The 22,388-nt window shown below is 38.3% G+C and overlaps 1 protein-coding gene across 1 annotated transcript; it reads left to right on the forward strand.

The window, feature by feature from the left end:
* Positions 1 to 8,855: 8,855 nt before the first annotated feature.
* LOC119743507 (adrenocorticotropic hormone receptor-like) lies at positions 8,856 to 16,232 on the forward strand. The gene is made up of 3 exons (XM_038219925.1): positions 8,856 to 9,039; positions 14,832 to 14,937; positions 15,036 to 16,232. Exon 3 carries the CDS (start codon positions 15,068 to 15,070, stop codon positions 15,980 to 15,982), a length of 915 nt encoding a protein of 304 aa, XP_038075853.1. The 5' UTR covers positions 8,856 to 9,039; positions 14,832 to 14,937; positions 15,036 to 15,067; the 3' UTR covers positions 15,983 to 16,232.
* The last annotated feature ends 6,156 nt before the right edge of the window (positions 16,233 to 22,388 follow it).

The following is a 22,388-nucleotide window of genomic DNA, read 5'->3' on the forward strand; positions in this document are numbered from 1 at the left end:
ATTCAATTCAATTTATTATACTCGTCACGTAAAAAACATGAAAATTGATTTCCAGTGTGCATTATACATGTACAATAAGACCATAGATATATACGAATGCAAAATAAATAAAATTTGATGTAAAAAACAAAAGGTACTATAAAATATTAACACAATATGACAATATGACAGAGATTATAATTACAGACTATCAAAAATTACAAGGTTGTCATCCAACAAATAAAAACACCAGATTGTTATAACAAGGAACCTAGTAAGAGACACAATTAAAAAGAGCTCTTTACAATAAAAACACGTCAGTGGATGCCAGCATACCAGGAAAAAAAGGACAAGACAAAAAAACAGGGGATTATCTTTTGAATTGAGTGTTGAATAGATGGCATGCATTAGGCAAGAATGACATTCTGAAGCGCTTAGTGCGGGTTCGTGGAGGGCGAATTCTTCCTGATTTGTTGACAACCACCGAAGAATGGAGCGGATGGGAAGGATCTTGCATTATGTCATGTAGCTTAGAGATAATTGCAGATTCAAACATACAATGTAAATCCCTAACGTCCAGGCCAATTGTTTTGGAGGCCAATTTGGTGACACGTTCCAGTCTGTGTCTGTCCATGGCTCTTAGGTTACCGTACCAGGAAATCATACAGAAGGTGATGATAGATTGGATAACGCTTTGATAAAAAAGAAATAAAATGTCTTTGCAAACACTGAATGATTTCAGCTTCCGGACAAAAAACATCCTCTGGTTAGCCTTAGCCACAAGTTTCTGAGAATTGATCTTCCAATTCAAGTTGTTGTCAATGGAGGTACCAAGATACTTAATATTATCGACCATTTCAACCCTAGTGTCATTAATATAAATAGGTTCAATACCAGTCTTCGATTTACGAAAGTCAAACACAATTTCTTTAGTTTTGGACACATTCAGTGTTAAATAATTAAGATCACACCATTTAACAAAATTAGCTACCTCTTTGCGATAAACAGATTCATCATTCATAGAAATCAATCCCGTCAGAGAGGTGTCATCAGCATATTTAATTATAGGGCATGATGTATCACCGGTTCTGTAGTCACTGGAATAAAGTGAAAATAACACTGGGGACAACACACAGCCTTGAGGGGCTCCAGTACTAATATGGATGTAATTAGAAACTGAGTTCATAAATAAAACCCTTTGAATTCGATCAGTTAAAAAACTGTTAATCCACAAACAGATATGGGGATTGACACACATTCTATCCATTTTTCCAGTCAATAAATGAGGCTGAATTGTATTAAAAGCCGATGAGAAGTCTACAAACAAAGTTCTGACATGGTTGTGAGTTTTATCCAAATGTTCATAAATATAATGCACAAGTGTTAAAATGGCATCATTCACACTTCTGCCCGAACGATAGGCAAACTGGGCAGGGTCAGTGTAAGCCTTTGTCTGAACCAAGATAAGATCCTTAATTACACTTTCAAAACATTTCATAACTGACGATGTGAGAGCAATAGGTCTAAAGTCATTCATAGCTGTGGGTTTGGGTATTTTTGGAATCGGTATGACAGTTGAGGTTTTCCAAATTTTGGGAATTATGTTAGAGTCCAGAGACCACTGAAACAGTCTATGAAATACATAAGACAGCTCTTTATGACAGGACCTCAGGATTCTCCCAGAAACACCATCAGGACCTGATGCCTTGTTGCCCTTGATACGCTTGAAGGATTTCTCAATCGCAGGAACGCTGAGCTCAATCCTATTGGAGTCGTCTACTTGGCTCCGCAGATCGTCGCAAAGCTGGTTGTTGACTAGACTGAAGTCAGAGTCATCAAAACGGGTGTAGAACTGATTAAGATCATTGGCGAAGGTGTCAGGGTCGCAGGTTGGAATGTAGGAGTTAGTTTTCTTACCAATTCCTGTGATGGACTTTAGTCCAGCCCAAGCTTTTTTTGAATCGTGCTGTCTGAAATTGTCCTCGATGGTTTTTCCATATTTCTTCTTGCTTTGACGAATATGTTTGGTTATCTCCCTCTGCACTCTCCGCTTTTCAGTAAGATCTCCATCACAGAAAGCTTTGTGTTTCCTTTCCAGAAGGCAACGGATTTCTCTGGTTATCCACGGTTTGTTATTCGGAAAAAATTTGTGTTCCACCTCAGGAATAACCAAGTTTTCACAAAACTTGATGTAGTCTCCCACCGCTTCTGTGGCTTCATCAATGGAGTTTTGGCCGAAAAAGACATCCCAGTCTGTGCATTCAAAACATCCTCGGAGGGTTTCAATATTTTCGTTTGTCCACTTCCTGGTTCTTGTGATAATAGGTTTATGTTGTTTCAGCTTTTGTTTATATTCAGGAAGAAGATGAATAATGTTGTGATCAGAGAGGCCGAGACCTGCTTTTCCATGTGTCTTGTAGGCCTTTCCGATGTTGCCATAACATTTATCTAGAATCTTGTCTTTCCTGGTGGGAACCGTAACATACTGGTCATAGTGAGGAAGTGTATGCTCAAGTTCACAGTGATTAAAGTCACCTAAAACAAGCTTCACCGCATCGGGAGCCCGAGTTTCAAGATTATTTATCAGTTCGGCAATTTTTGATGAGGCAATGTCGGCATCTGCAGAAGGGCTAATATATACAGTTGTTACAAAAATTTGGTTAAATTCTCGGGGTAGGTAGTGGGGTCTCAAACCAACCGTGAGCAGTTCAATGTCGGGTGAGCATAAGCGTTCCACAACACTTACGTTGGTGCACCAGCGCTTGTTAACATATACACATACGCCACCTCCAGTAGATTTGCCAGACTCTGCGGTCCTGTCCAATCGTTCACATGAAAAGCCTTCAATGCTCGTGTCAAAAGTGGTGTCAGTGTGATTGAACCAGGTCTCGCTAAAACACATTAAGCTACTGTCTCTGAATTCATAGCGGTAGTTTGTACACGCTTTCAGCTCATCAAGTTTATTTCTAAGGCTTTGAGTGTTACCTAAAATTATTGAAGGTAGAGGAGGATTGTACTTCCGCCGACGAAGTCGCACTCTGATGCCTCCTTTCTTGCCTCTTTTACGTTGGGTCGAGCGGGCCTCAGGTGGAATGTCCGTCTCCAGACTAGGTGTGGCTGTGACCGTTGACCTCAGTTTTAACAATGTCTCCCGTGTATACACAATGGGCAATGGCCGTTCATAAACTGTACTCGCAGGGAGCTCAGCTAGTTGAGTAGAAGCATGACGAATTCCACCGATTAACAGTGCAGAGAATAAAAACTGGCGCACCAACATGTTCCTTGAGGTTAGTATAACACCTCACACACATCAAAAAGGGTAAAAACTTACGAAACACGGGTTAAAAACGTGACGAAAAGACTAAAAAGACGAGACAGAAAATGCACACGGGTGGTCGCCACAGAGCAGCGCCCTCAAAAAAAAAAATAGCACGAGCGGCGAGCGTAATTTTTATTCCTAGGAGGGTTAGGGGCAATGTCATGAATAATTCATGTTTATCCATGAGAACGGACAATGACATCAACAGCATTGTTGTTAGTTACTCAACTAGTTACAATACATTAAAGCATTTTAAAGAACGGTTGTCGTCGAGCTACCACGCAGTAGCCTAGTGGATAGCGAGATGAGCTATGGATACAAAGATCCCTGGTTCGAATCCACGTCGTCGCTGCTCATTTTCATCAGCTAATTTTTTTCTTCTCCAAATTTATCACTGAGATAATTTTAAATTAAGGGGAAAATAGAACGAGAACCTAAGTCTTGCAATGATTCAAAGGAAAAACTGAATTATTCATGACATGCCCCTAACCCTCCTAGGAAAAAAAAATACGCGAGCGGCGAGGCCTAGTCTGGTTCCCAGACCAAAAGATTCTGACTATTCCTGATGAATTTAGGTCCGGTAGCCTTAGCTAATAGACCTTTCTGCGCTTGGTTGGCAAACTGCACTTTTGCCAACCACGGCCTGCAAAACTATGGAAGGTCCAACACTGCAAAAATGAAGAAGTGGTTTTACAGATCACCAAAATATTATTTGATACTTCAAAATACAACGTTTTCAACAAAGCTACAAAATAATTCCTTAATATGCCTTTTTACTATGTGTTGATGAGGACTTTTTAAGAAAAATTTGTTGCCAACCACGGCTTCAATTAATGCGCTTACGGCAGCCCATACAAAATGGCGCCAATGTTTACAAACAAAAGAAAGGTACATACATTGAATTACAATTTACGTCACGTGACTAAAACGGTAGGAATTCCTCCTTTTTGCTCAGAACATTTATAAAAGCTAAAAGTGATAAAGCGAAATCGGAAACGAAGCCGAGCTTTGAAAAATGGCCATCAATGCCGTCATGTTTATTTTTAGCCACAGAGGCTGCCTGACCAAAGATTCATCACGAATGGTCAGAATCTTTTGGTCTTGGAACCAGACTTCGGCGAGGCCTCGCCGCTCGACTGCTCTTTTTGCGTGCCAGAATCTGAGGTGCCACCATAGAGCTACGCATCCGGGTAGACCCGGGCGCCTTGATTAATGATATGACGTTACGGTTTCCTTTGATTTTTGTCCTGACTATCCAAATTTCCCGAAGGATATCCGTGTCGATCGAGATCGTTAGTGGGTGTAGGATTCTCAAGCTTTATGTCCTTACTGAGGTCACCTCAAGCTCAACCCTGAAGGATAATGTTGAGAGTTTTAAGGGGATCGAAGCGTCATCATCTGCAACATCAGCCGAGATTTGAAGAGAAAAAAGTGAGGGGAAAAAAAAAACGCTTTGCCGCACGCGAATTTCTTTTGCGAAGGTGAATCGATCCAAAGTAATGAATGATTAAATATTTTCGAGATGGCGAGTATGATTATTCATGAAACAGAACAATGACATCAAGAGCATAGTTGTTATTTAGTCAACCAGTCACATTTAAAGCATTTTTATACGAACGTCGTCGAGCTACCACAGTAGTGGACAGCATGATGAGCTATGGATACAAATATACCTGGTTCGAATCCACCTCATCACTACTCATTTTCATGGACTTTTGTTCTTCTCTGAATTTATTGTTGAGATAAAGTTATTTTAAGGGAAAAAAGAGAACGAGAAATGAAGTGTCTTGCAACGATTCAAAGGAAAACTGAATTATGTATGACATTTGATTACCCCACCTGCGGAAAATAAATTCGCGCGCCGCACGACTTTTGGGGGCAAGCTCCATACCAGAAATCGAAGACTTGTTTGGCTTAGTAGACAAGCTGTTTCGAATTTAGTCAAGATTGGAAATATTAATTACTTGCAACCCGACAATGATTTAGTTCTCGCAGTGTATACTTGTTTCCGTTCCCATCAGATCGGGAACCGGAAAACGTCTACTGGAAATGCGGATCTCTTTTTGCGAAAAGGAAACTCAAAAGAAGTGGCTCAATTCAGAGGGTTGTGGATGCCAAACCTGGAAATGTAAGGTTTTCTTGGTTAAAATAAAGGGAATTATACGGGATTGCTCTGAACATGTTTATTATATTTGCTGTGGCTGTGGCCTGGCGCTTGCTTGCCAAAAAACGAATAATATACAGTTAAAGCCGGTTTACACTTGACGCAAATGTTCTTTTTCCGCACACTATTTCGGAGCTTCACTCTGAAAAGCAATATGATAGTATACTCACTTCATTTGAAATGAAAGAAATTGCACTCATGGCTAGTTATTATATTAAAACATTTGAATCATTTGCGGCCTTACAATAATTCCCCTTTCGCAGGGCGGGTTCATTTGTGCGCATGCGCCTGCACTGCAACAACTGCATGAATTATGCATCCTCCAATCTTGCAATTATTGAGTAAAAAAGACCGTATAGTGCATGTACATGTAACATGCATGTATTACGACAGCGGAACGTTACTAGGTAGGGTACTATAATGCATCGTTGCAATGACATCAGGTTTAATGGAAAACTACTTTACAGATTTGTATTCGATTATCACCTTTACAGATTTGTATTTGTATCACCAAATATCGAGTCGCTAGTCAAGCAGGTCGAGTCCAAGAACGAGTCACGGGTCAATGGTCGAGTCCCAGTCCGAGTCTCGAGTCACTTTTAATACAGTTTTTTTGGAAATACATTTTGAGGTACAACGTACTGCTAAACCTCACAGTGTAACTGTTTCCATTTTTTCACAGCTCTTCTTTAATATAATGAATTTAAAAAAGACGTGTGTAACATGTCAAATAAGGCAAGAAACATGTGTCTGAAAAGGATAATCTGGTACCAAACAATATCAAGCTTGCATTTACGCAATATCAAGTGTGGATGCTGGTGTAAATGTCTCGATAAATTGATTTTCCAAATCAATATATCGGAAACAAGCCAGCCGCACACGCTGTGTGTATGTATAGTACTAAAATGTGTTTCTACTACAAAACACAGACTGTATCGCTTCTCAGGCTTGTTTGATCGTCTTCAAAATATTTTGAAATATATTGTTGGGAAAAAAGCGATTTGTGGTAATTTTCAGTTGCTCGAGTCCCGAGTCACGCAGGTATAGAGTCCGAATCCAAGTCTTATTCTGCAGGGTCGAGTCCGACTCTGAGTCCGAGTCCGAGTCCGAGTCATCGTGACTCCAGTCCGAGTCCGAGTCACGAAAAATGAGACTCGAGTCCGAGTCCAAATCACGATTTATACAAGTCTGGTGTCTAGTATAGGTTTTCCCGGCTATTTTAACACTTGTATCACACGAATTCCCTATATCGATACTTTAATTTCGTCCCCGAACATCGCCAAGCTCAATTCTCAATTTGAATTTCAAAAAGCCACCACTAGATTTCATTTAAGGTGCAGTATTATTCAAATTGTTAGCATTCCGATTCGTCCAAAATCTTTGAAATTCGTCTCGTGAAGCAATCGGTGTTGAATTGAAAAAGCAAATTCGTTTTTTGTCATTCGTTTTAATGTTCTTGTCGTTACATTTCGTCTCTGGTGACATAAAACGTTACGATTCAAAATGTGCCAAATCTTTGGGCTTGTTTGCGCATTAATTAAATTTTAATTTTTAACAGATATTTCCTGTATAGCTGTAAGTTTTGAGTTTTCTTTGAAAATTAACATTAAAATCAGAAATTAAACTTACACAATATGCTCTTTGCTTAGTATATTGAAATTAAGCATTAAGATCAAACACCTTCGTAATGTTGCTCTTTGATATATGTATATTAATAAAACAACAGAAATAAGGTATGTCTATCAAAGAACAACATTAAGAAGGTCTTTGAACTTAATGCTTAGTGTCCATGTCATTAGTGCATATTGTGAAATGTCAATTCCTGACTCTAATGTTAATTGTGAAACACAGAAATAAAAATTCATACCTTACAGCTAACTACTTTTATTTATACATATAAGAAAATATATGTTGAATTATCATTGTTTTAATACGCATAATTCTTCAAATAAGTCTAAAGATAGGGCGCATTTTCTAATCGTATACGATTTAAGTCACTAGGGACGAAATGTAGGCTAATGACAACAACATGAAAACGAATGACAAAAAAAGAATTTGCTTGGTCAATTCAACGCCGATTGCTTCACGAGACGAATTTCAAAGATTTTGGACGAATCGGAATGCTAACAATTTGAATTATACTGAACCTTAAATGAAATCTAGTTGTGGCTTTTTGAAATTCAAATTGAGAATTGAGCTTGGCGATGTTCGGGGACGAAATAAAAGTATCGATATAGGGAATTCGTGTGATACAAGTGTTAAAATAACCGGGAAAACCTATAATACCTTATTCATTTTATCATACAGCCAAATATTTCAATTATTGTGCTGGCATTTCAATTATATTTTTTGTTGATGAGCTCATGTATAGCGCTCAGGGTATGCATGGTAGCTGTCTCCATGGAACAAGACTATAGGTGTCCCACCGATGGTGACCTGTTTGAACGAAAGATCGACTAATGGTCAAACAGCGTGGACTATAGGTTTCATCAACATAATCAAAAAAACAATGAACAATTTCCATTTAATAGCGACCACATTGGTTGGGCTAGAATGTGTAATATTATATATATGTATATATGAATTTCTTGCATTTTCCTCTTCTTTTTGCCCCTGAAGACCCTAACCTTAAAACTCCTCGTAAACCTTATTTTTTTTCGAAGGGGGCGGGGGGGGGGAACCTTGTGTGCCGGACCTTGGCAAGTCCACAAAACGTCTACATTATTTGCACTCTGTGAACCTGTTTTGCTCACGGGTCCACATAGTGACTACAAAACCAGTGCAATTGAACTGAAGAAGATTGTCACTATGAGAACGTCTGAATATTTTGGTCTGAAACGAAAACCAGGATCGTTTATTTTCTTCTCAATTAGAAATGATATATCTGTTCATGCGGGATTGTTTCAAAACCAACGGCAGTTTACGTGATTGTCATCAGTATATACGCTTAGCTAGATAGATAATCTTATGTAATGTTTAAATTCCCACAAAGGAGCCCATCACGAATGCTGTAACATATGTATTTTTTTTGCATATATGAGGGTATTGAACATAAAATGTGGAGGTCAATTGAAACGGCTTATTTGCATATTAAGTGTCTTGCCATATTGCTGTGATGAATAAAAGATGGGTGGCAATTTTTTTAGGAGTTGGTTAGAACGGGAGAAGATTTAAATCACCCTGTCTGCTTTATCACATTATTATGTTTAACATAAACGGAGGGCAACTTGTATATTTTTAATTACTGGCATGTACTATGAAGGCCTTAAATACACCATGTGGCGATCATTAAAATGGCTTATTTACAATTTAAGCGTCTTGCTGTTATTAATGTATGTAATGAATTAATAAAAGAACGAAGGCAGTTTTTACTAGGGGTTGGTTGTCAACAACAGCAAAGAAAGATTTCAAATCACCCTGTACGCACTACATGTACTCTGCCATTCTGCGTGTAAGACACGAATATATAGTTCATCGAATAGCAAGAGTCAGCGTGATTCGTATTTTAAGAATCCCACAAACCTGAACCAAGGCTGGACTTCGTTGCTGTGGCAATAGGCAGATTGCTGAAAACCAAGTAAGTTAAACAGATTATTTGTAAGACTACACAGAGCGCCTGTTCCATTATTTTTATATTTAATCTTGGACTCAGCAAAATCATGTAAAAAACCAGTCTCTGAAACGACTTCTAAATCTGGTTTAAGGATTAAAGATCTGCGCTATGAACGTTACTTCGATCGACTCAATGAATAAGCGAACAATCAATGTCCTACAACATGATATGAAAATCTGACCTACATGCTGTCAAACGAGCTAGCTAACTGTGATCATATATATTCTGAATTTATTGCGTGATTATATATATTTAAACTTAATCAAACGGATGCGTTTTGATTAATTGAAAATTGGCCAAAAGTATAACATCGACGGACGATGTTAAATGTGCATTGAAATTAGCTTGACACGTAACCCATTATTGCCAGCTAAGGCAACAACTCCAATGTTGATTATTTTAAGATTGTTTCATGTGGTAGACAAAAGCATTGAAATATGAGGTCAATTTACATCTGGATGTTCATTGCTATTTGCCAACAAAGCGGTGCCATAATCCACCATGGTTTTACAAAGTGACAAAAACCTAGAAAATCGATAGTTTTTCGATTTTAAGTTTTGCTGCCTAATTTATTGAATGAGACAAAAAGAAAAGCCGAAACTCCGTGTTTTTCTGTTTTCACGAAGTGACGAAAACTGTTAAGAGTGCATACAAGTATTTTTTCGTAGCGTTTTTCACTGCGACATATGCGCGAAAAAAAACCGCAATCGTAACGGCCGCTGGCGCTGGCACGACCTTAAAAAAGTGGCACTTCTTAAAAAATGGGCAATCTATACAAATATTGGAGGGGGGAGTAAACGCTCGTAACAACTTCATTTGAATAGAACGGGCAGTCTTTACAAAACAAACTTGGGGGGGGGGGATACCCCCTTCTACACTGCTGGCTACGCCTATTCATTCATCTAACTATCTCTGTTGTGTGTCGTTGTGTCTGTCTGTCTGCACTTTGATTATGTCCAGAACTGGGCACTGTATAGAAAATCGGAGAGTGTATTGGTCAGGACCTTGAAATATGCAGTGTCAATTTTAACGTTGTTTGGATGAGCGGTTCTTGAAAAAAAGCTGCAAAAAGGCGGCAAATTAGCCCCATTTGTCTCATAAAAGAGTTGGCTTGAGCAGATAACATCTATTTTGCAGTGGAATGCGGCACAATAATATTCTACTAGGGTATACTTCACAAATCAACTCGATTGGCCACTTGAAAATCCAAGCTGGCGGCCATTTTTTTCAATATGGCCGACAAAATGACCCGCTAAGAAATTTTTTTTCATAAAACTGCTTCTATTTATTCGATTTGGATGATCCTTGTATCAACATCTATGTTTTCAGGCATGCTGGATCCATATATGGTAGTTTCAATAGCACCATAACACTCTTAGTGGTGGAAAATTTTAAATGTATTTAAAAAATACCAAAAACACTCAAAATACAGTAAAACACTTTTAATAACAGTTTCAATCAAATAAACACAACTAGCACATAAATGTGGACGGAAACAATAATTGTTCTGATTGGCAAAGAAATTGTCATTCAAATAAACTTGTAACAAGACCCATGTACAATGCAGACAGAATACCCATTATAATGTCATGTGGTCAATTGACATGGTTTTACAACATAATCTTTTCGAATCTGCAAGACATGCACATGCAGTAGGTAATATAATCTCATGAGGTGACTTATTGAATCTTCAATACAATGCTTTGTATAAACACAATCTATACGTGGACGCAACTCGTGAAAGTTTGTACTTAACACACGGTTTAGCAGTCAAACACATCTAGCACATGAGTGAAAGCAATGTTTTTGTACGATATTCATGTCAGGGAAGGCTGTGGACGTGGCTTCACTTATAGGGAGTAGCCCAGATCGTCTTTATCCTGACCAGGAGGAAATCAGTGGCGCAGCACTACCAAATCATTTTTATTGGTTTTTTTTTTTTTAGAAACGGGTACTTGCATAGAAGTGCTGAAACATAGTCTTGTTTTTTCCCCGGACAATTGGCCTCCGTAAAATAAATTGTGCTTTTAACGGCGAAACATGCGCGAAATTAACAACAAAGGCATCCGCAACGGCACCAAAATGGGCACTTGTTAAAAAAAGGGCACTCTTTACAAAATATTGGGGGGGATTAAGCGCTGTTGAAAAAAAGGGCATTCGAATAGAAAAGGGCAGTCTTCATAAACAAATGGTTTTTTTTTTTGGGGGGGGGGGTTAAATCCCCCCCCCCCCCCGTAGCCATGCGCGTCGGCAAAATGAAAACCGTTTTCTTTTTAATGAAAGATGATGTCTCAAAACCGCCAAACTCACTGGATTGACTGGAATCCTGCTGCTGCACAATTTTAACGTGTTTTTAGATTGGGTTATGGTCGAGAATAAGCCTCTCTGGACTCCCATATATTTGCACTAAGTTTAGTCGGGCACCATTTTGCAGTCATCAGCCGACATTTGAAGCAAAAAAATCGGGTAAAAAAAAAAGAAGCCGGCTCGCCGCACCACTTTTTGGGCAAGCTCCATACCAGAAACCGGAGACTTTTTTTTTGCCTTAGTAGTTCGTTTTTTTTATTCGGCGAAGTGCGTGAAAGCGCATGGCACTACGCACATGCGCGCACGGTTGCTGTAATTCGTAGGATCGTTGCACGACATCGCGTAGCTGCATTATTAGGCTCAGCGAGGACGTGTCTCATACGCTAAATTCAGGCCCAATTCAAAACATGATTCAGCAACTTTTGATATGAAATCGGATGGTAGAATGTTGTTTTTCTCGGAATATACAGCTGAAGCTGAGCTGACATTTCATCAAGTTAGTTGTTGGGCACCCTTCTTCAGATTTTTAGTATTTTTTTGCTTCAAACGAACAAAATGTGCACGTTACAAATGATAGACTATATCTTTTAACAGTAATTCATTTTTGTTTGCAGTTCGTGAGAACATCAATACATTGGGTCCCATATTTTCCCATTACCTTTTACACAGTTTTTGTCACGTCGTGGGAAGGGGAACATGAATTGTGGAGGCTTGACTTATTTGTACTTTTGCAGAGGCAACAAACTTGTTACTTGAACGCGTCATACGACAATTTAGCGCGCGAGTCTGTTATTTTTCAACATCGTTCACGCGATCTATGCTCCATAGATATAGAATGAAAAGACTAGATCGGCAGCAACCTCGTCCCCAGTGCTTACCTTATTTCCAACCGCGTTTCCAATAGTAAACCCTGGATAGGAAACTTTCTTCCTGTATCCTGATTGGATACCGCAATTGGCTAGTAATGGAAGTTTATCGTGTACTTGGTGCTATTATTCACAACGTGCAGTACGTGTTTTCGCGATCATTCATCCACGCCTTCTCGAAAATACTAATTTCCTTTCTAATTTGCTCATATTAATATGAAATATGATACTGCATGTTGTCTCGATAAGATCGTAACAGTTTGATTTCAAAAATCGTGTTTTCGTAACTCACGCCGTGCTCGCGCTGCTACGAATAAACTCTGTTTTTACCCCAGACACCGCATACAAAAACAAACGCTAATATGTAACGCATATCCAGGCACCAGACTGTTCCTCATTTGCATACGTGTGCAAAAATCTTGCACATGCAAATGATCCAATACCAGGGTGAGAGAGCAGGTAGTGGTGGGCGCGTACTGCTCGACACCCTGGGGACGAGGTTGAGATCGGCAGTGCTTCCACACGCGCCCATTCACTGTGTGATCTCCGCCATTTTGGTTGTCTCTCGTAGACGCGCAACAAATTCAAGGGGCACTAGGTCTTGATATCCCCGAAAAAAAAACGGGTTAAAAAAAAAAAAAAATCCGCGTCGCCGCACCACTTTTTGGGCAAGCTCCATACAACAAACCGGAGACTTTTTTTTGCCTTATCATCATCTCTTTCAAAGCGCGTTTTGTAGCCCAATTGGGCTGTTCCAGGACCTAGTGTCCCTTTGACGTAAAGTAATGGAGCTAAATGTATCTTTCCTCGCTCAACGTGCGCGAAGCTAGAAATGCGCACCCATAGATATAGAATAAGAATTTATCTATGTGCACACCGAGTATTTATGCGATGCAGACACATAATTATTAGCGATGCACATTGTGCTCTTTGCGCATAAATAGCGTTGCGTCCGTCACGTTTTCGGGCATTATTAATTTTGTATCCTTCCGGATTCCTCCAGCACGCGACCCTCAATGCAAGTCCGCGCCGTGGACGCGCTGCCGAGTAGTCTTTTTTATTCTGTATGTATGATATGCTCCCATCCTGATGCACGTAGACCAATGCCCTGCTCATGAGGTAACCTTTTGCCTACTTCGTGAGGACAATTTACACTTTTTTACACTACATACAAACAAAAAACACGGGTTTTAGCCTTTTTGTAAAATGTTTGTTTACATTTATTAAGAAATTGTTCCTTGAGACAACTATTATAAAAAGGCTGGGGGAAAAATCAAAAATCAAAATTGAACAATTATCGATTGTCGAGGTTTTTGTCACTTCGTGAGCAAAGCGACGATGTGATCCTGCCACGGGATGCTCAGGGCCATACGCATCATCCTAGTGTAACACCCATCCAGGGACTTCTCCATCTTAGCATTGAGGGTCCAGGTCTCAGCTCCGTATAGATCAAGCATTGCCTCTACCGTTGACACAAACAGTGACCTTTTCATTCGATCACTGAGTGCCAATGACCACACCTTTTCCATTATTTTAATTCAAAAATTGCCAGAAAAGTAACTGCTAGTTTTTATACATACAACTCATTATCATGCTTAAATAACTTCCAGTTATGAGAAAAAAAAAGATTCAACAAAGTTTAATGATTTTCATGGAATGCCTTACGATGTGAAGGATAAACCGTAGCATTTTTAAGTGGTATTTTGGGTTTTTGAAGTATTTAAGCCATATGTACAATATTATATTAAATTCATATTGCTGAACTGCTCCTTTAACTTTGAGGAGTGAACCTAAAGTACATTAAATCAACCACTGACTTTGTTTTACATAGAAAAAAGAGATAACTTTATGCATTATGTTAAACCCGTATACAATCGTTACATTTGCTGTACAGGGTGAATAAAAAAATTCAACAAATATATCACGGAATGCCAGATGTAGAATATGTAACCAACATAGATACTACTTTAGGTATAGTTTGAAAGAGACACCTTCCCACTTTAAAATGAGAAATAAAACGTCCAATTTGGGTCGTTTTGACAGAGTTATGAGTAATTTTCCAAGAGAGGTCAAATTAACCATGTGATCAAGTATTACATTTTAGGCATTGGGACAAAGGTAGACTAATTGCTTTTTTTGTGGATATTTGCCTGGTCTACACAAACTGTATTTAGCGAGTAAACACAATTCTAAACACTTTCTTGCTATCACCTCATGCTTAACATGCATTGCATTTAAACAAGTTTGATAAACTGATAGCAACAATTTTGTTAGTTCTGTGCTAACTCGCTAAACACTTCTTTTTGTAGACCCCTTACTGTAAGCGTGTTAGTAAATGTGCTTTCTGCGTCGGAGGGTTAAAAAGAAGTCTCTATAACGGATTTGTCTGCTCTACGTGCGTTACTTCGATCGACTAAATTAATTGGTTAGAACACAATCAATTTATTATTTTTTTAATCTTGTAAAAGTGTTATCTGCGTGAGACTTTGAAGTTAAAATTGAAAGGAAGGCCTACAGCGGCTGGTAATGACTTTTAGATCTTTACTTTGGAAAATGTTCTAAGTTTTTTCTAACTTCTTTCAGATATCGTGTAAGAATGTACATCACATTCGACGCTTAAAGTGAAGATATCGTTCCTGGTAGAAGTGAGATAGCCGAAGAGAAATCCCATCACTGCACAATTTAACTGGTAAGCTGCCTTTTTTGTATCAAATGTATTATGTCTACAAACATAACGGGGAAATCGGATACATCGTTAAAATATGTTTTTGGTTTACTTGACTCCAGGACGTAGTATCAGTACGACCATTTACAGCGTCATGGCGGAAAGTGTGCTAATTGCGACAAAATACTCCATCACCGTTTGCTGTGCAGTAGCCCTAGTCGAGAATCTCCTTGTGATTGCAGTGTTCGCTGGAACTAAAAAGCTCCGCATCAAATACTACGCTTTCGTCTTCAACCTGGCTTTGGCTGACCTCATGTATGCCGTTTTAGGAATAGCCATTCCTTGGATCAGGTTATTTATACTTGATGGTCTTTATGCCACATCGTACACAGTTTCAATATTAACTATATTCTGTGCTGCTATCAATCGTTATCTAGCCCTGTCCATTATGCCACCGGCTCGGTACGATTCACTGGTGACTAAATATCGTCTTATCGGAGTTTGCGTCCTTCTTTGGTGCTTTGCTCTTGCTTATGGTTTATTGACATATTTAGTAGCTTCACCTACATTTGAGGTTTTTGACGCGATAACGAGCCTTGGTTACTCAATGGTGGTGTTTATTGTTTGGGTTATCACCGCGCTTGCGTATTTCTTGGCTTTCCGTAAAATCAAACAGTACACTCCACCTCTTGCATCCACGGCAGGCATCAGTGCCAATATGGAGCGAGACCAAACCCGAGTCCGGCAGACTCGTCGTCTATTAATCCTGTTTGTTCTCATTCTTGTGACGGCATTCTTTTCTTGGATGCCGTATGGCATTCTCTCATTGATTGCCTACTTCAACCCATACCTTTATTACGATAGAACTTACGTGGCATTGTTTTGGGTTGGTACCTTGCTTTACACTCTGTCTACTGTAATCAATCCTTTGCTTTACTGGTGGCGTCTAGATGGTTTCAAAGAGGGTTTTTATGCATTGTTCTGTCGTTGTGTCATTAAGGCGGAACCAAGAGAAACTGAAGTCGAAAGATCTGAGAATGAAAACACAGTGGCAGATACGGGTGTGTAAACGGGTTATAGCCCGATAGACCGAAAGGTTCGATAGTCCGAAGGCTTTTTAGTTCGAAGGGTCATTAGTCCGAAGGCTCGTGAGTTCGAAGGTTCAATAGTCCGAAGGTTAGAAAGTCCGAAGGGCCCATACGTCCGAAAAAAAGAAAAAGGTTAATTAATCCCAAGGTTCAATAATCCGAATATACAAGTTCGATAGTCCGAACTGACAATAAGGTTCGATAGTCCGAATATACGGTGGGGTTTGATGATCCAAAAAAAGAAAAGAAAAAAAAGAATAAGGTTAATTAATCCGAAGGTTTGACAGTCCGAATATACGGTAGGGTTCGACAGTCCGAATTGACAAAAACGTTCGATAGTCCGAATAGTTGATAAGGTCCGATAGTCCGAATATACGGTAGGTTACGATAGTCCGAATTGACAATAAGTTTCGATAGTCCGAATTGAGAATAAGGTTCGATAGTCCGAATATACAGTGGGGTTTGATAGTCCAAAAAAGAATAAGGTTAATTATTCCGAAGGTTCGATAGTCCGAATATAGCGTAGGGTTCGATAGTCCGAATTGACAATCAGGTTCGATAGTTCAAATTTAAGATAAGGTCCAACAGTCCGAATATACAGTAGGGTTCGATAGTCCGAATTGACAATAAGGTTCGATAGTCCGAATTGACAACAAGGGCGGATCCAGAACACATTTTTTTTTTGGGGGGGGGCAAAAAAAATTTGGTCCCCCAAAAAGTGGGCAACAAAAATTACGGCGTTGGGTTCGGGGCCCGCTTAAAGGCCCCGAATTTTTTTTGGATTCTAGATGCTCTGTGGTGCGATCTGAGGCAATTTCTGACCACTTTAACCAATGTTTTTTTGAGGAAAAGATGGTGGTGTACTCATTGCCTGCCTATATTGCGATGTCACATAAAAAAAAAAAAAAAAATTGGTTTCGTTTTTTTGGGTGGGGGGCATGGCCCCCTTTGCCCCCCCCCCTGGATCTGCCCTTGATTGGCAATACGGTTCGATAGTCCGAATTACGGTGGGGATCGAACAGTCCGAATTGACAATATGGTTCGATAGTCCGAATTGAGAATAAGGTTCGATAGTCCGAATGGGTAATACGGTTCGTCAGTCTGACTCTTTGGACTATCGGACCTTTCTTTTGATTTGGACTATCGGACCTTAATTATTGCCGATTCGGACTATTAGACCTTATAGTCTATCGGACTATCGAACCTTGTTGTCAATTCGGAATAATAAACCTTCGGACTATTGAATTTTATTTTCCTTTCGGACTATTGAACCTTCGGATTAACCTTATTCTAAATTCGGACTGATGAACCTTCGGACTAATGAACCTTCGGATTGCTGAACCTTTGGACTTTTGCATCAAATGTTCGGATTAATGAACCTTATTTCATTTTCGGACTAACGAGCCCCCTGTTATGGAATTTTGGTGCATTCGAACTGTCAAACCTTGTGACTTAAGAGCATTTGGACTATTGAAACTTTGGAATATCGAGCGGTCCCCGTGTAAACGTAAGAGGGGACAGGCTGTGCGGGATCAACGTTTGGAAATTAGGTTTCGCAATTTGGTGAATTGTATTTTTTGATTTCAGTTTTTTCCAGTAAGAAACACAAACTAAAAATACATCTTGTTTTAAGTGTGGTTAAGGGAGAACTTTTGTGATTATCGAAATACATATGTATTTTGTGATTTAACAAAAATCGCGGTGATTTTGAGTTTTTAAGTAATAACATAAAAAAAAATAATCAGTTGTAAATATTCCTTATTTAGTCTGTGGACTTTTTGAAAAATATAGTAACATATGTTATTAAAATGGAGCATTTGGGGTGACCCACCCTGCAGTATTTGGAATATTGTCGCATATCGTAATTTCTTATCTTAGTTTTGAAGTAGACAATTACAAACACGGTCATTTCTATAAAATTGTGCATGGAGCAATTGTGTTCCTGTAATAAAAATGGTTCCGTTATTAGACCTCATTGTGGCTAAAGGTAATTTTGTGATTATCAAAACATTTCGGGGTTTGTTTAAAATCTAAAGTGATCGGTTGTAAAGTATTGCTTGAGGAGCCTTTTGTAAATTCCATTGTTATATTGTGCCACTCTTTTAAAATAATTTGGTGTTAGAGGAAGGGTATATAAGCCTTGCACTCGAATCTATTTCATGATCTGACTGTGGAAATCAAATTTGAATTGATCGACATAATATAATTGCTTGGGTTTTTTACCGGTTGCTTGGACAGTAATAATATAATACAAGTATACGGTTATGCCGAATCGAAAATATGGAGTTCATTTCGGGAAACGGTTTAAGAGTAAAACAAAAACCTTGTTTTTTTGGTCGTTTGTATCCAAACTAATTTATTTTGAAATAAAACCAACAAGAAAAAGGAAATGCTTGAATCCATATGACCGAAAATGGTTTCTTTTACTGTGAAGCATTCACCGAACAGCATAATAGGAGCAAATGTTTCCAGATGTTGAATTGATTGCATAGACAAATAGTTTTCATTAGCGGAGTCTCTGCACACACGAAACTTACCTAAAACCTTTACCTCAGTCCACAAAATCATACAAATTGTGTTTGACTGCAAAAATCAAAATACTGATAAATACATGTTAACATTAAATAAAACCTCACAAAATAAGACCATTTGATTTCGTAAATTCACTGATCGCGGTAAAATGAGGTTGGATGCCAACATTGAAATCTTATGCAACGAGATATATTGTAATGATTCCCGGATAATTTCTCTTTTCTACTGTTCATATAATACCAGAGAAATATCTTCATAAGATGGAATTTTGCGTCGGGGTGATGTGAATCAAAATTAGGTTTTGCCCTTCACGACGTATAAACATTAGTTTACTTAGTTTGTGACCTCCCGAGTGAAAGTTGGAAAAAAAAACACTCGGGAGGGACTCTAACCCACGACCTCCTGCTGTCCAGTGCAAAATATCTGTTTAACACTTGCAAAAATATGTGTAGTCGTGAAGTCCGACAGATTGCAATTCGAATATCTTTTTGTTTTTAGTCTTGTGCTAATACCATTTCATACAATTTGCCAATTTTGCACACAGACGTATTTGCTTTCCCTTTTCAAGGTAGCCCCTAGACAGCCGCGAAAAGAATTGACAAATCAATACTCATAATCTGAAGCATTCACTCATTTTAATTCATACGAAGTGAAGCAATCGCTAATAGTCAAACAAAAGCAAACAGGTTAAAGGGCAATGCTTTAGCAAATGATTTCCAGTAAAAGCCTTTGCTTCATTTTGATTTATATTGATTCGAACAAATGCTTAATTCAAAAATTGCCAGAAAAGTAACTGCTACTTTTTATACATACAACTCATTATCATGCTTGAATAACTTACAGTTATGGAAAAAAAAGATTCAACGAAGTTTAATGATTTTCATGAAATGCCTTACGATGTGAAGGATAAACCGTAGCATTTCAAATTGGTATTTGGGGTTTTTAAAGTATTTTAAGCCATATGTACAATATTATATTAAATTCATATTGCTGAACTGCTCTTTCAACTTTGGTGAGTGAACCTAAAATACATTAAATCAACCACTGACTTTGTTTTACATAGAAAAAAGAGATAACTTTATGCATTATGTTAAACCCGTATACAATCGTTAGATTTGCTGTACAGGGTGAATAAAAAAAAAATGCAACAAATATATCACGGAATGCCAGACGTAGAATATGTAACCAACATAGATACTACTTTAGGTATAGTTTGAAAGAGACACCTTTCCACTTTAAAATGAGAAATAAAACGTCCAAATCCGATCGTTTTGACAGAATTATGAGTAATTTTCCTAGAGCGGTCAAATTAACCATGTGATCAAGTATTACATTTTATGCATTGGGACAAAGGTAGCCTCATTGCTTTTTTTGTGGATATTTGCCTGGTCTACACAAACTGTATTTAGCGAGCAAACACAATTCTAAACACTTTCTTGCTATCACCTCATGCTTAACATACATCGCATGTAAACAAGTTTGATAAACTGATAGCAACAATTGTGTTAGTTTTGTGCTAACTCGCTAAACTCGCTTTTTTGTAGACCAGGCATATTATTATCGACACAGAGGCGATTAGGCTACCTTTGTATGATTATTCATACAAGGTAGCCTAAGCGCCTATGTGTCGATCAGTTATACACACTGTATAGGCAAGACCGGCGTAAATTATTCTTTTTATGGTCAAAATGAGCACTTTTGGTATCTAAATCATACAGAAAATGATCCTGAGCAGAGTTACTATGACCGCTCATTCGCTTCTTGGGCTTCATCCAGTCCATTCGTTTTATTAAGCTATTTTCAAAGGTCCATATTAATTTTTCGTAATTGTTAGTGCTATCAATCTAGTTTTGCTGTGTAATGCTTGTCTAAAAAACAGATCACATAACAGTGTTTTGTACTGTTCAGTGTAGACCAAATTGTGTATGTCTTGACTTGTTTTTAGTGGTGGTAGCGTTCAATATTTAAATAAAAAACAAGAATCGAATCAACCTGAATTGAACTGTATAGCGTCTAGTATGCTGACTGTTTGCAATGAGTTTTTTTCTTTTCAAGGCGAAACCCCCGTACATTTGATAGAACTGTTTTTAGTTCACCGACTATGTCCTCATCTAATCACAGTACATTTTGACACAACGTCATCCCCAGGGGTAATTTGTCCACCTTGTTTGGGCCGTAGTGCCTAATTCCTCAACAAAATCGGAGTTATCTGTATCAGTGAATGCAGTAGACAAGAAACCATAAGTCACTAACTCATGACTAGGAAAGAAGAAGCATACTTCAACCCGAACGAGTGCTGTGTATAATGTACCATAATATCTCATTAAGGCAAAAATGTAGCCCCATCCCTAAATCCATACAAATAATTAAAGTTGCCTCAGTAATGAAAAAAAAAACTTTCCATTGCAAGAAGAGTAAAGAAGCACACGATAATGATGATCACCTTCCCAATTGACCGCCAATAATCGGTATGTATATACCACTCAGCTTGACAACTTTCTTTTGGCAGCCATAAGAATTTTTTTAATACAAGAATAATTCAAATCACTTTTTATGTACTTTTCAAGTTACGGAATTTTAAACACAACCACCGTTTTAAAATTCTGTCCACGGATCGCAAAAATAGTTCAGTGTTCTTTCAGCAAAACAAAAACAAATCACATTAGGATGTGTGTGAATCGTTTTCGTTTTGCTGAAAGAGCGCACACCTTTTTGGTGATCCGTGGACAGAACCTTAAAACGGTGGTTGCGTTTAAAATTCCGTAACTTAAAAAGTACATTGGTGATTTAAATGATTCTTGTACTACAAAAAAACTCATGAATTGGGCTTTTATATACTAGATTTTGAAATTGCTACATGCAGAACTTCAAGAAAACAATAGGCCCGACATTTGGGTTTTTTTTTTTTTGCTCACCCTGTATTACCTCTAGGCCTACATTAATTACCACCAGCTAGGTCATGAAACTCCAGTTTTATTAATAATACGAAAGCATAGGTTCTTGGCGTAAAAAAGGCATCGAATTTTGAGACCTATATGGATTTATTTTGCCACTCAGCTGGACAACTTTCTTTGGGCAGCCATTACTTATTAGAAAAGAGTACGGCTAACACTTACGTCCACCGTATGCTTTAAGATACCAAACTTGAATTATTTTCTCAATGCTGTTGGATATAAATGCAAGGGGATCTGATCCTTGGTTAAATAATTGCGTCAACAACATGATACAGGTGTTGTTAGTTGTTCCCATATAAAATCATTATCCCAAACAGACATTTCTAAAATTTGGATGAATTGTTTTTTTCATCAAACAGATCCTACAGTAAACTACCATGTATTTCCCCCGCACTATTTTGGAGTTTGACAAAGAGAAGCAATTAAATATTTACTCCATACCCTGCAGGATTTGGTAGTTGGGTAAACCGTGTATACAATCGCTCAATAGGTAGTACATAATGGACAAATTCTTGGTAAAAACGTTCATTTGCCTATTGTCTTTTAATACCCAACGTTTTGGGCAACGGGAGAAATATGGAAATATGTGGGTAAAACACACGGGGAAGGGAGTTACAACCGCTCAGGAGAAATAGTAAGCACAAAAGCAAATAAATATATAATATATATATCTTTCACTTAAAAAAAAGGAGGTAGCTGATCATGATTATGCGAGTGTCATCAGTTAACTTAGCTACAAAGATGATTACATGTTATGTTTAACTGCGCATAAAGGGAGGCCATCTTTAATACTGTAAAATATGGAAAATTTGCACGTTAATAATGCATGGTCATGCACAAATGAGGGGCTTCAATGCACAATCGGGACATCGTTAAATGGCATATTTGCAAATTAAGCGTC

The sequence above is a fragment of the Patiria miniata genome, unplaced genomic scaffold, assembly GCF_015706575.1.
Source record: "Patiria miniata isolate m_02_andy unplaced genomic scaffold, ASM1570657v1 HiC_scaffold_6, whole genome shotgun sequence".
In the NCBI taxonomy this organism is placed as follows: domain Eukaryota; kingdom Metazoa; phylum Echinodermata; class Asteroidea; order Valvatida; family Asterinidae; genus Patiria; species Patiria miniata.

Coding starts and splice junctions, on each gene's coding strand:
- LOC119743507 (XM_038219925.1), top strand. CDS start 15,068: ATGGCGGAAAGTGTGCTAATTGCGACAAAATACTCCATCACCGTTTGC.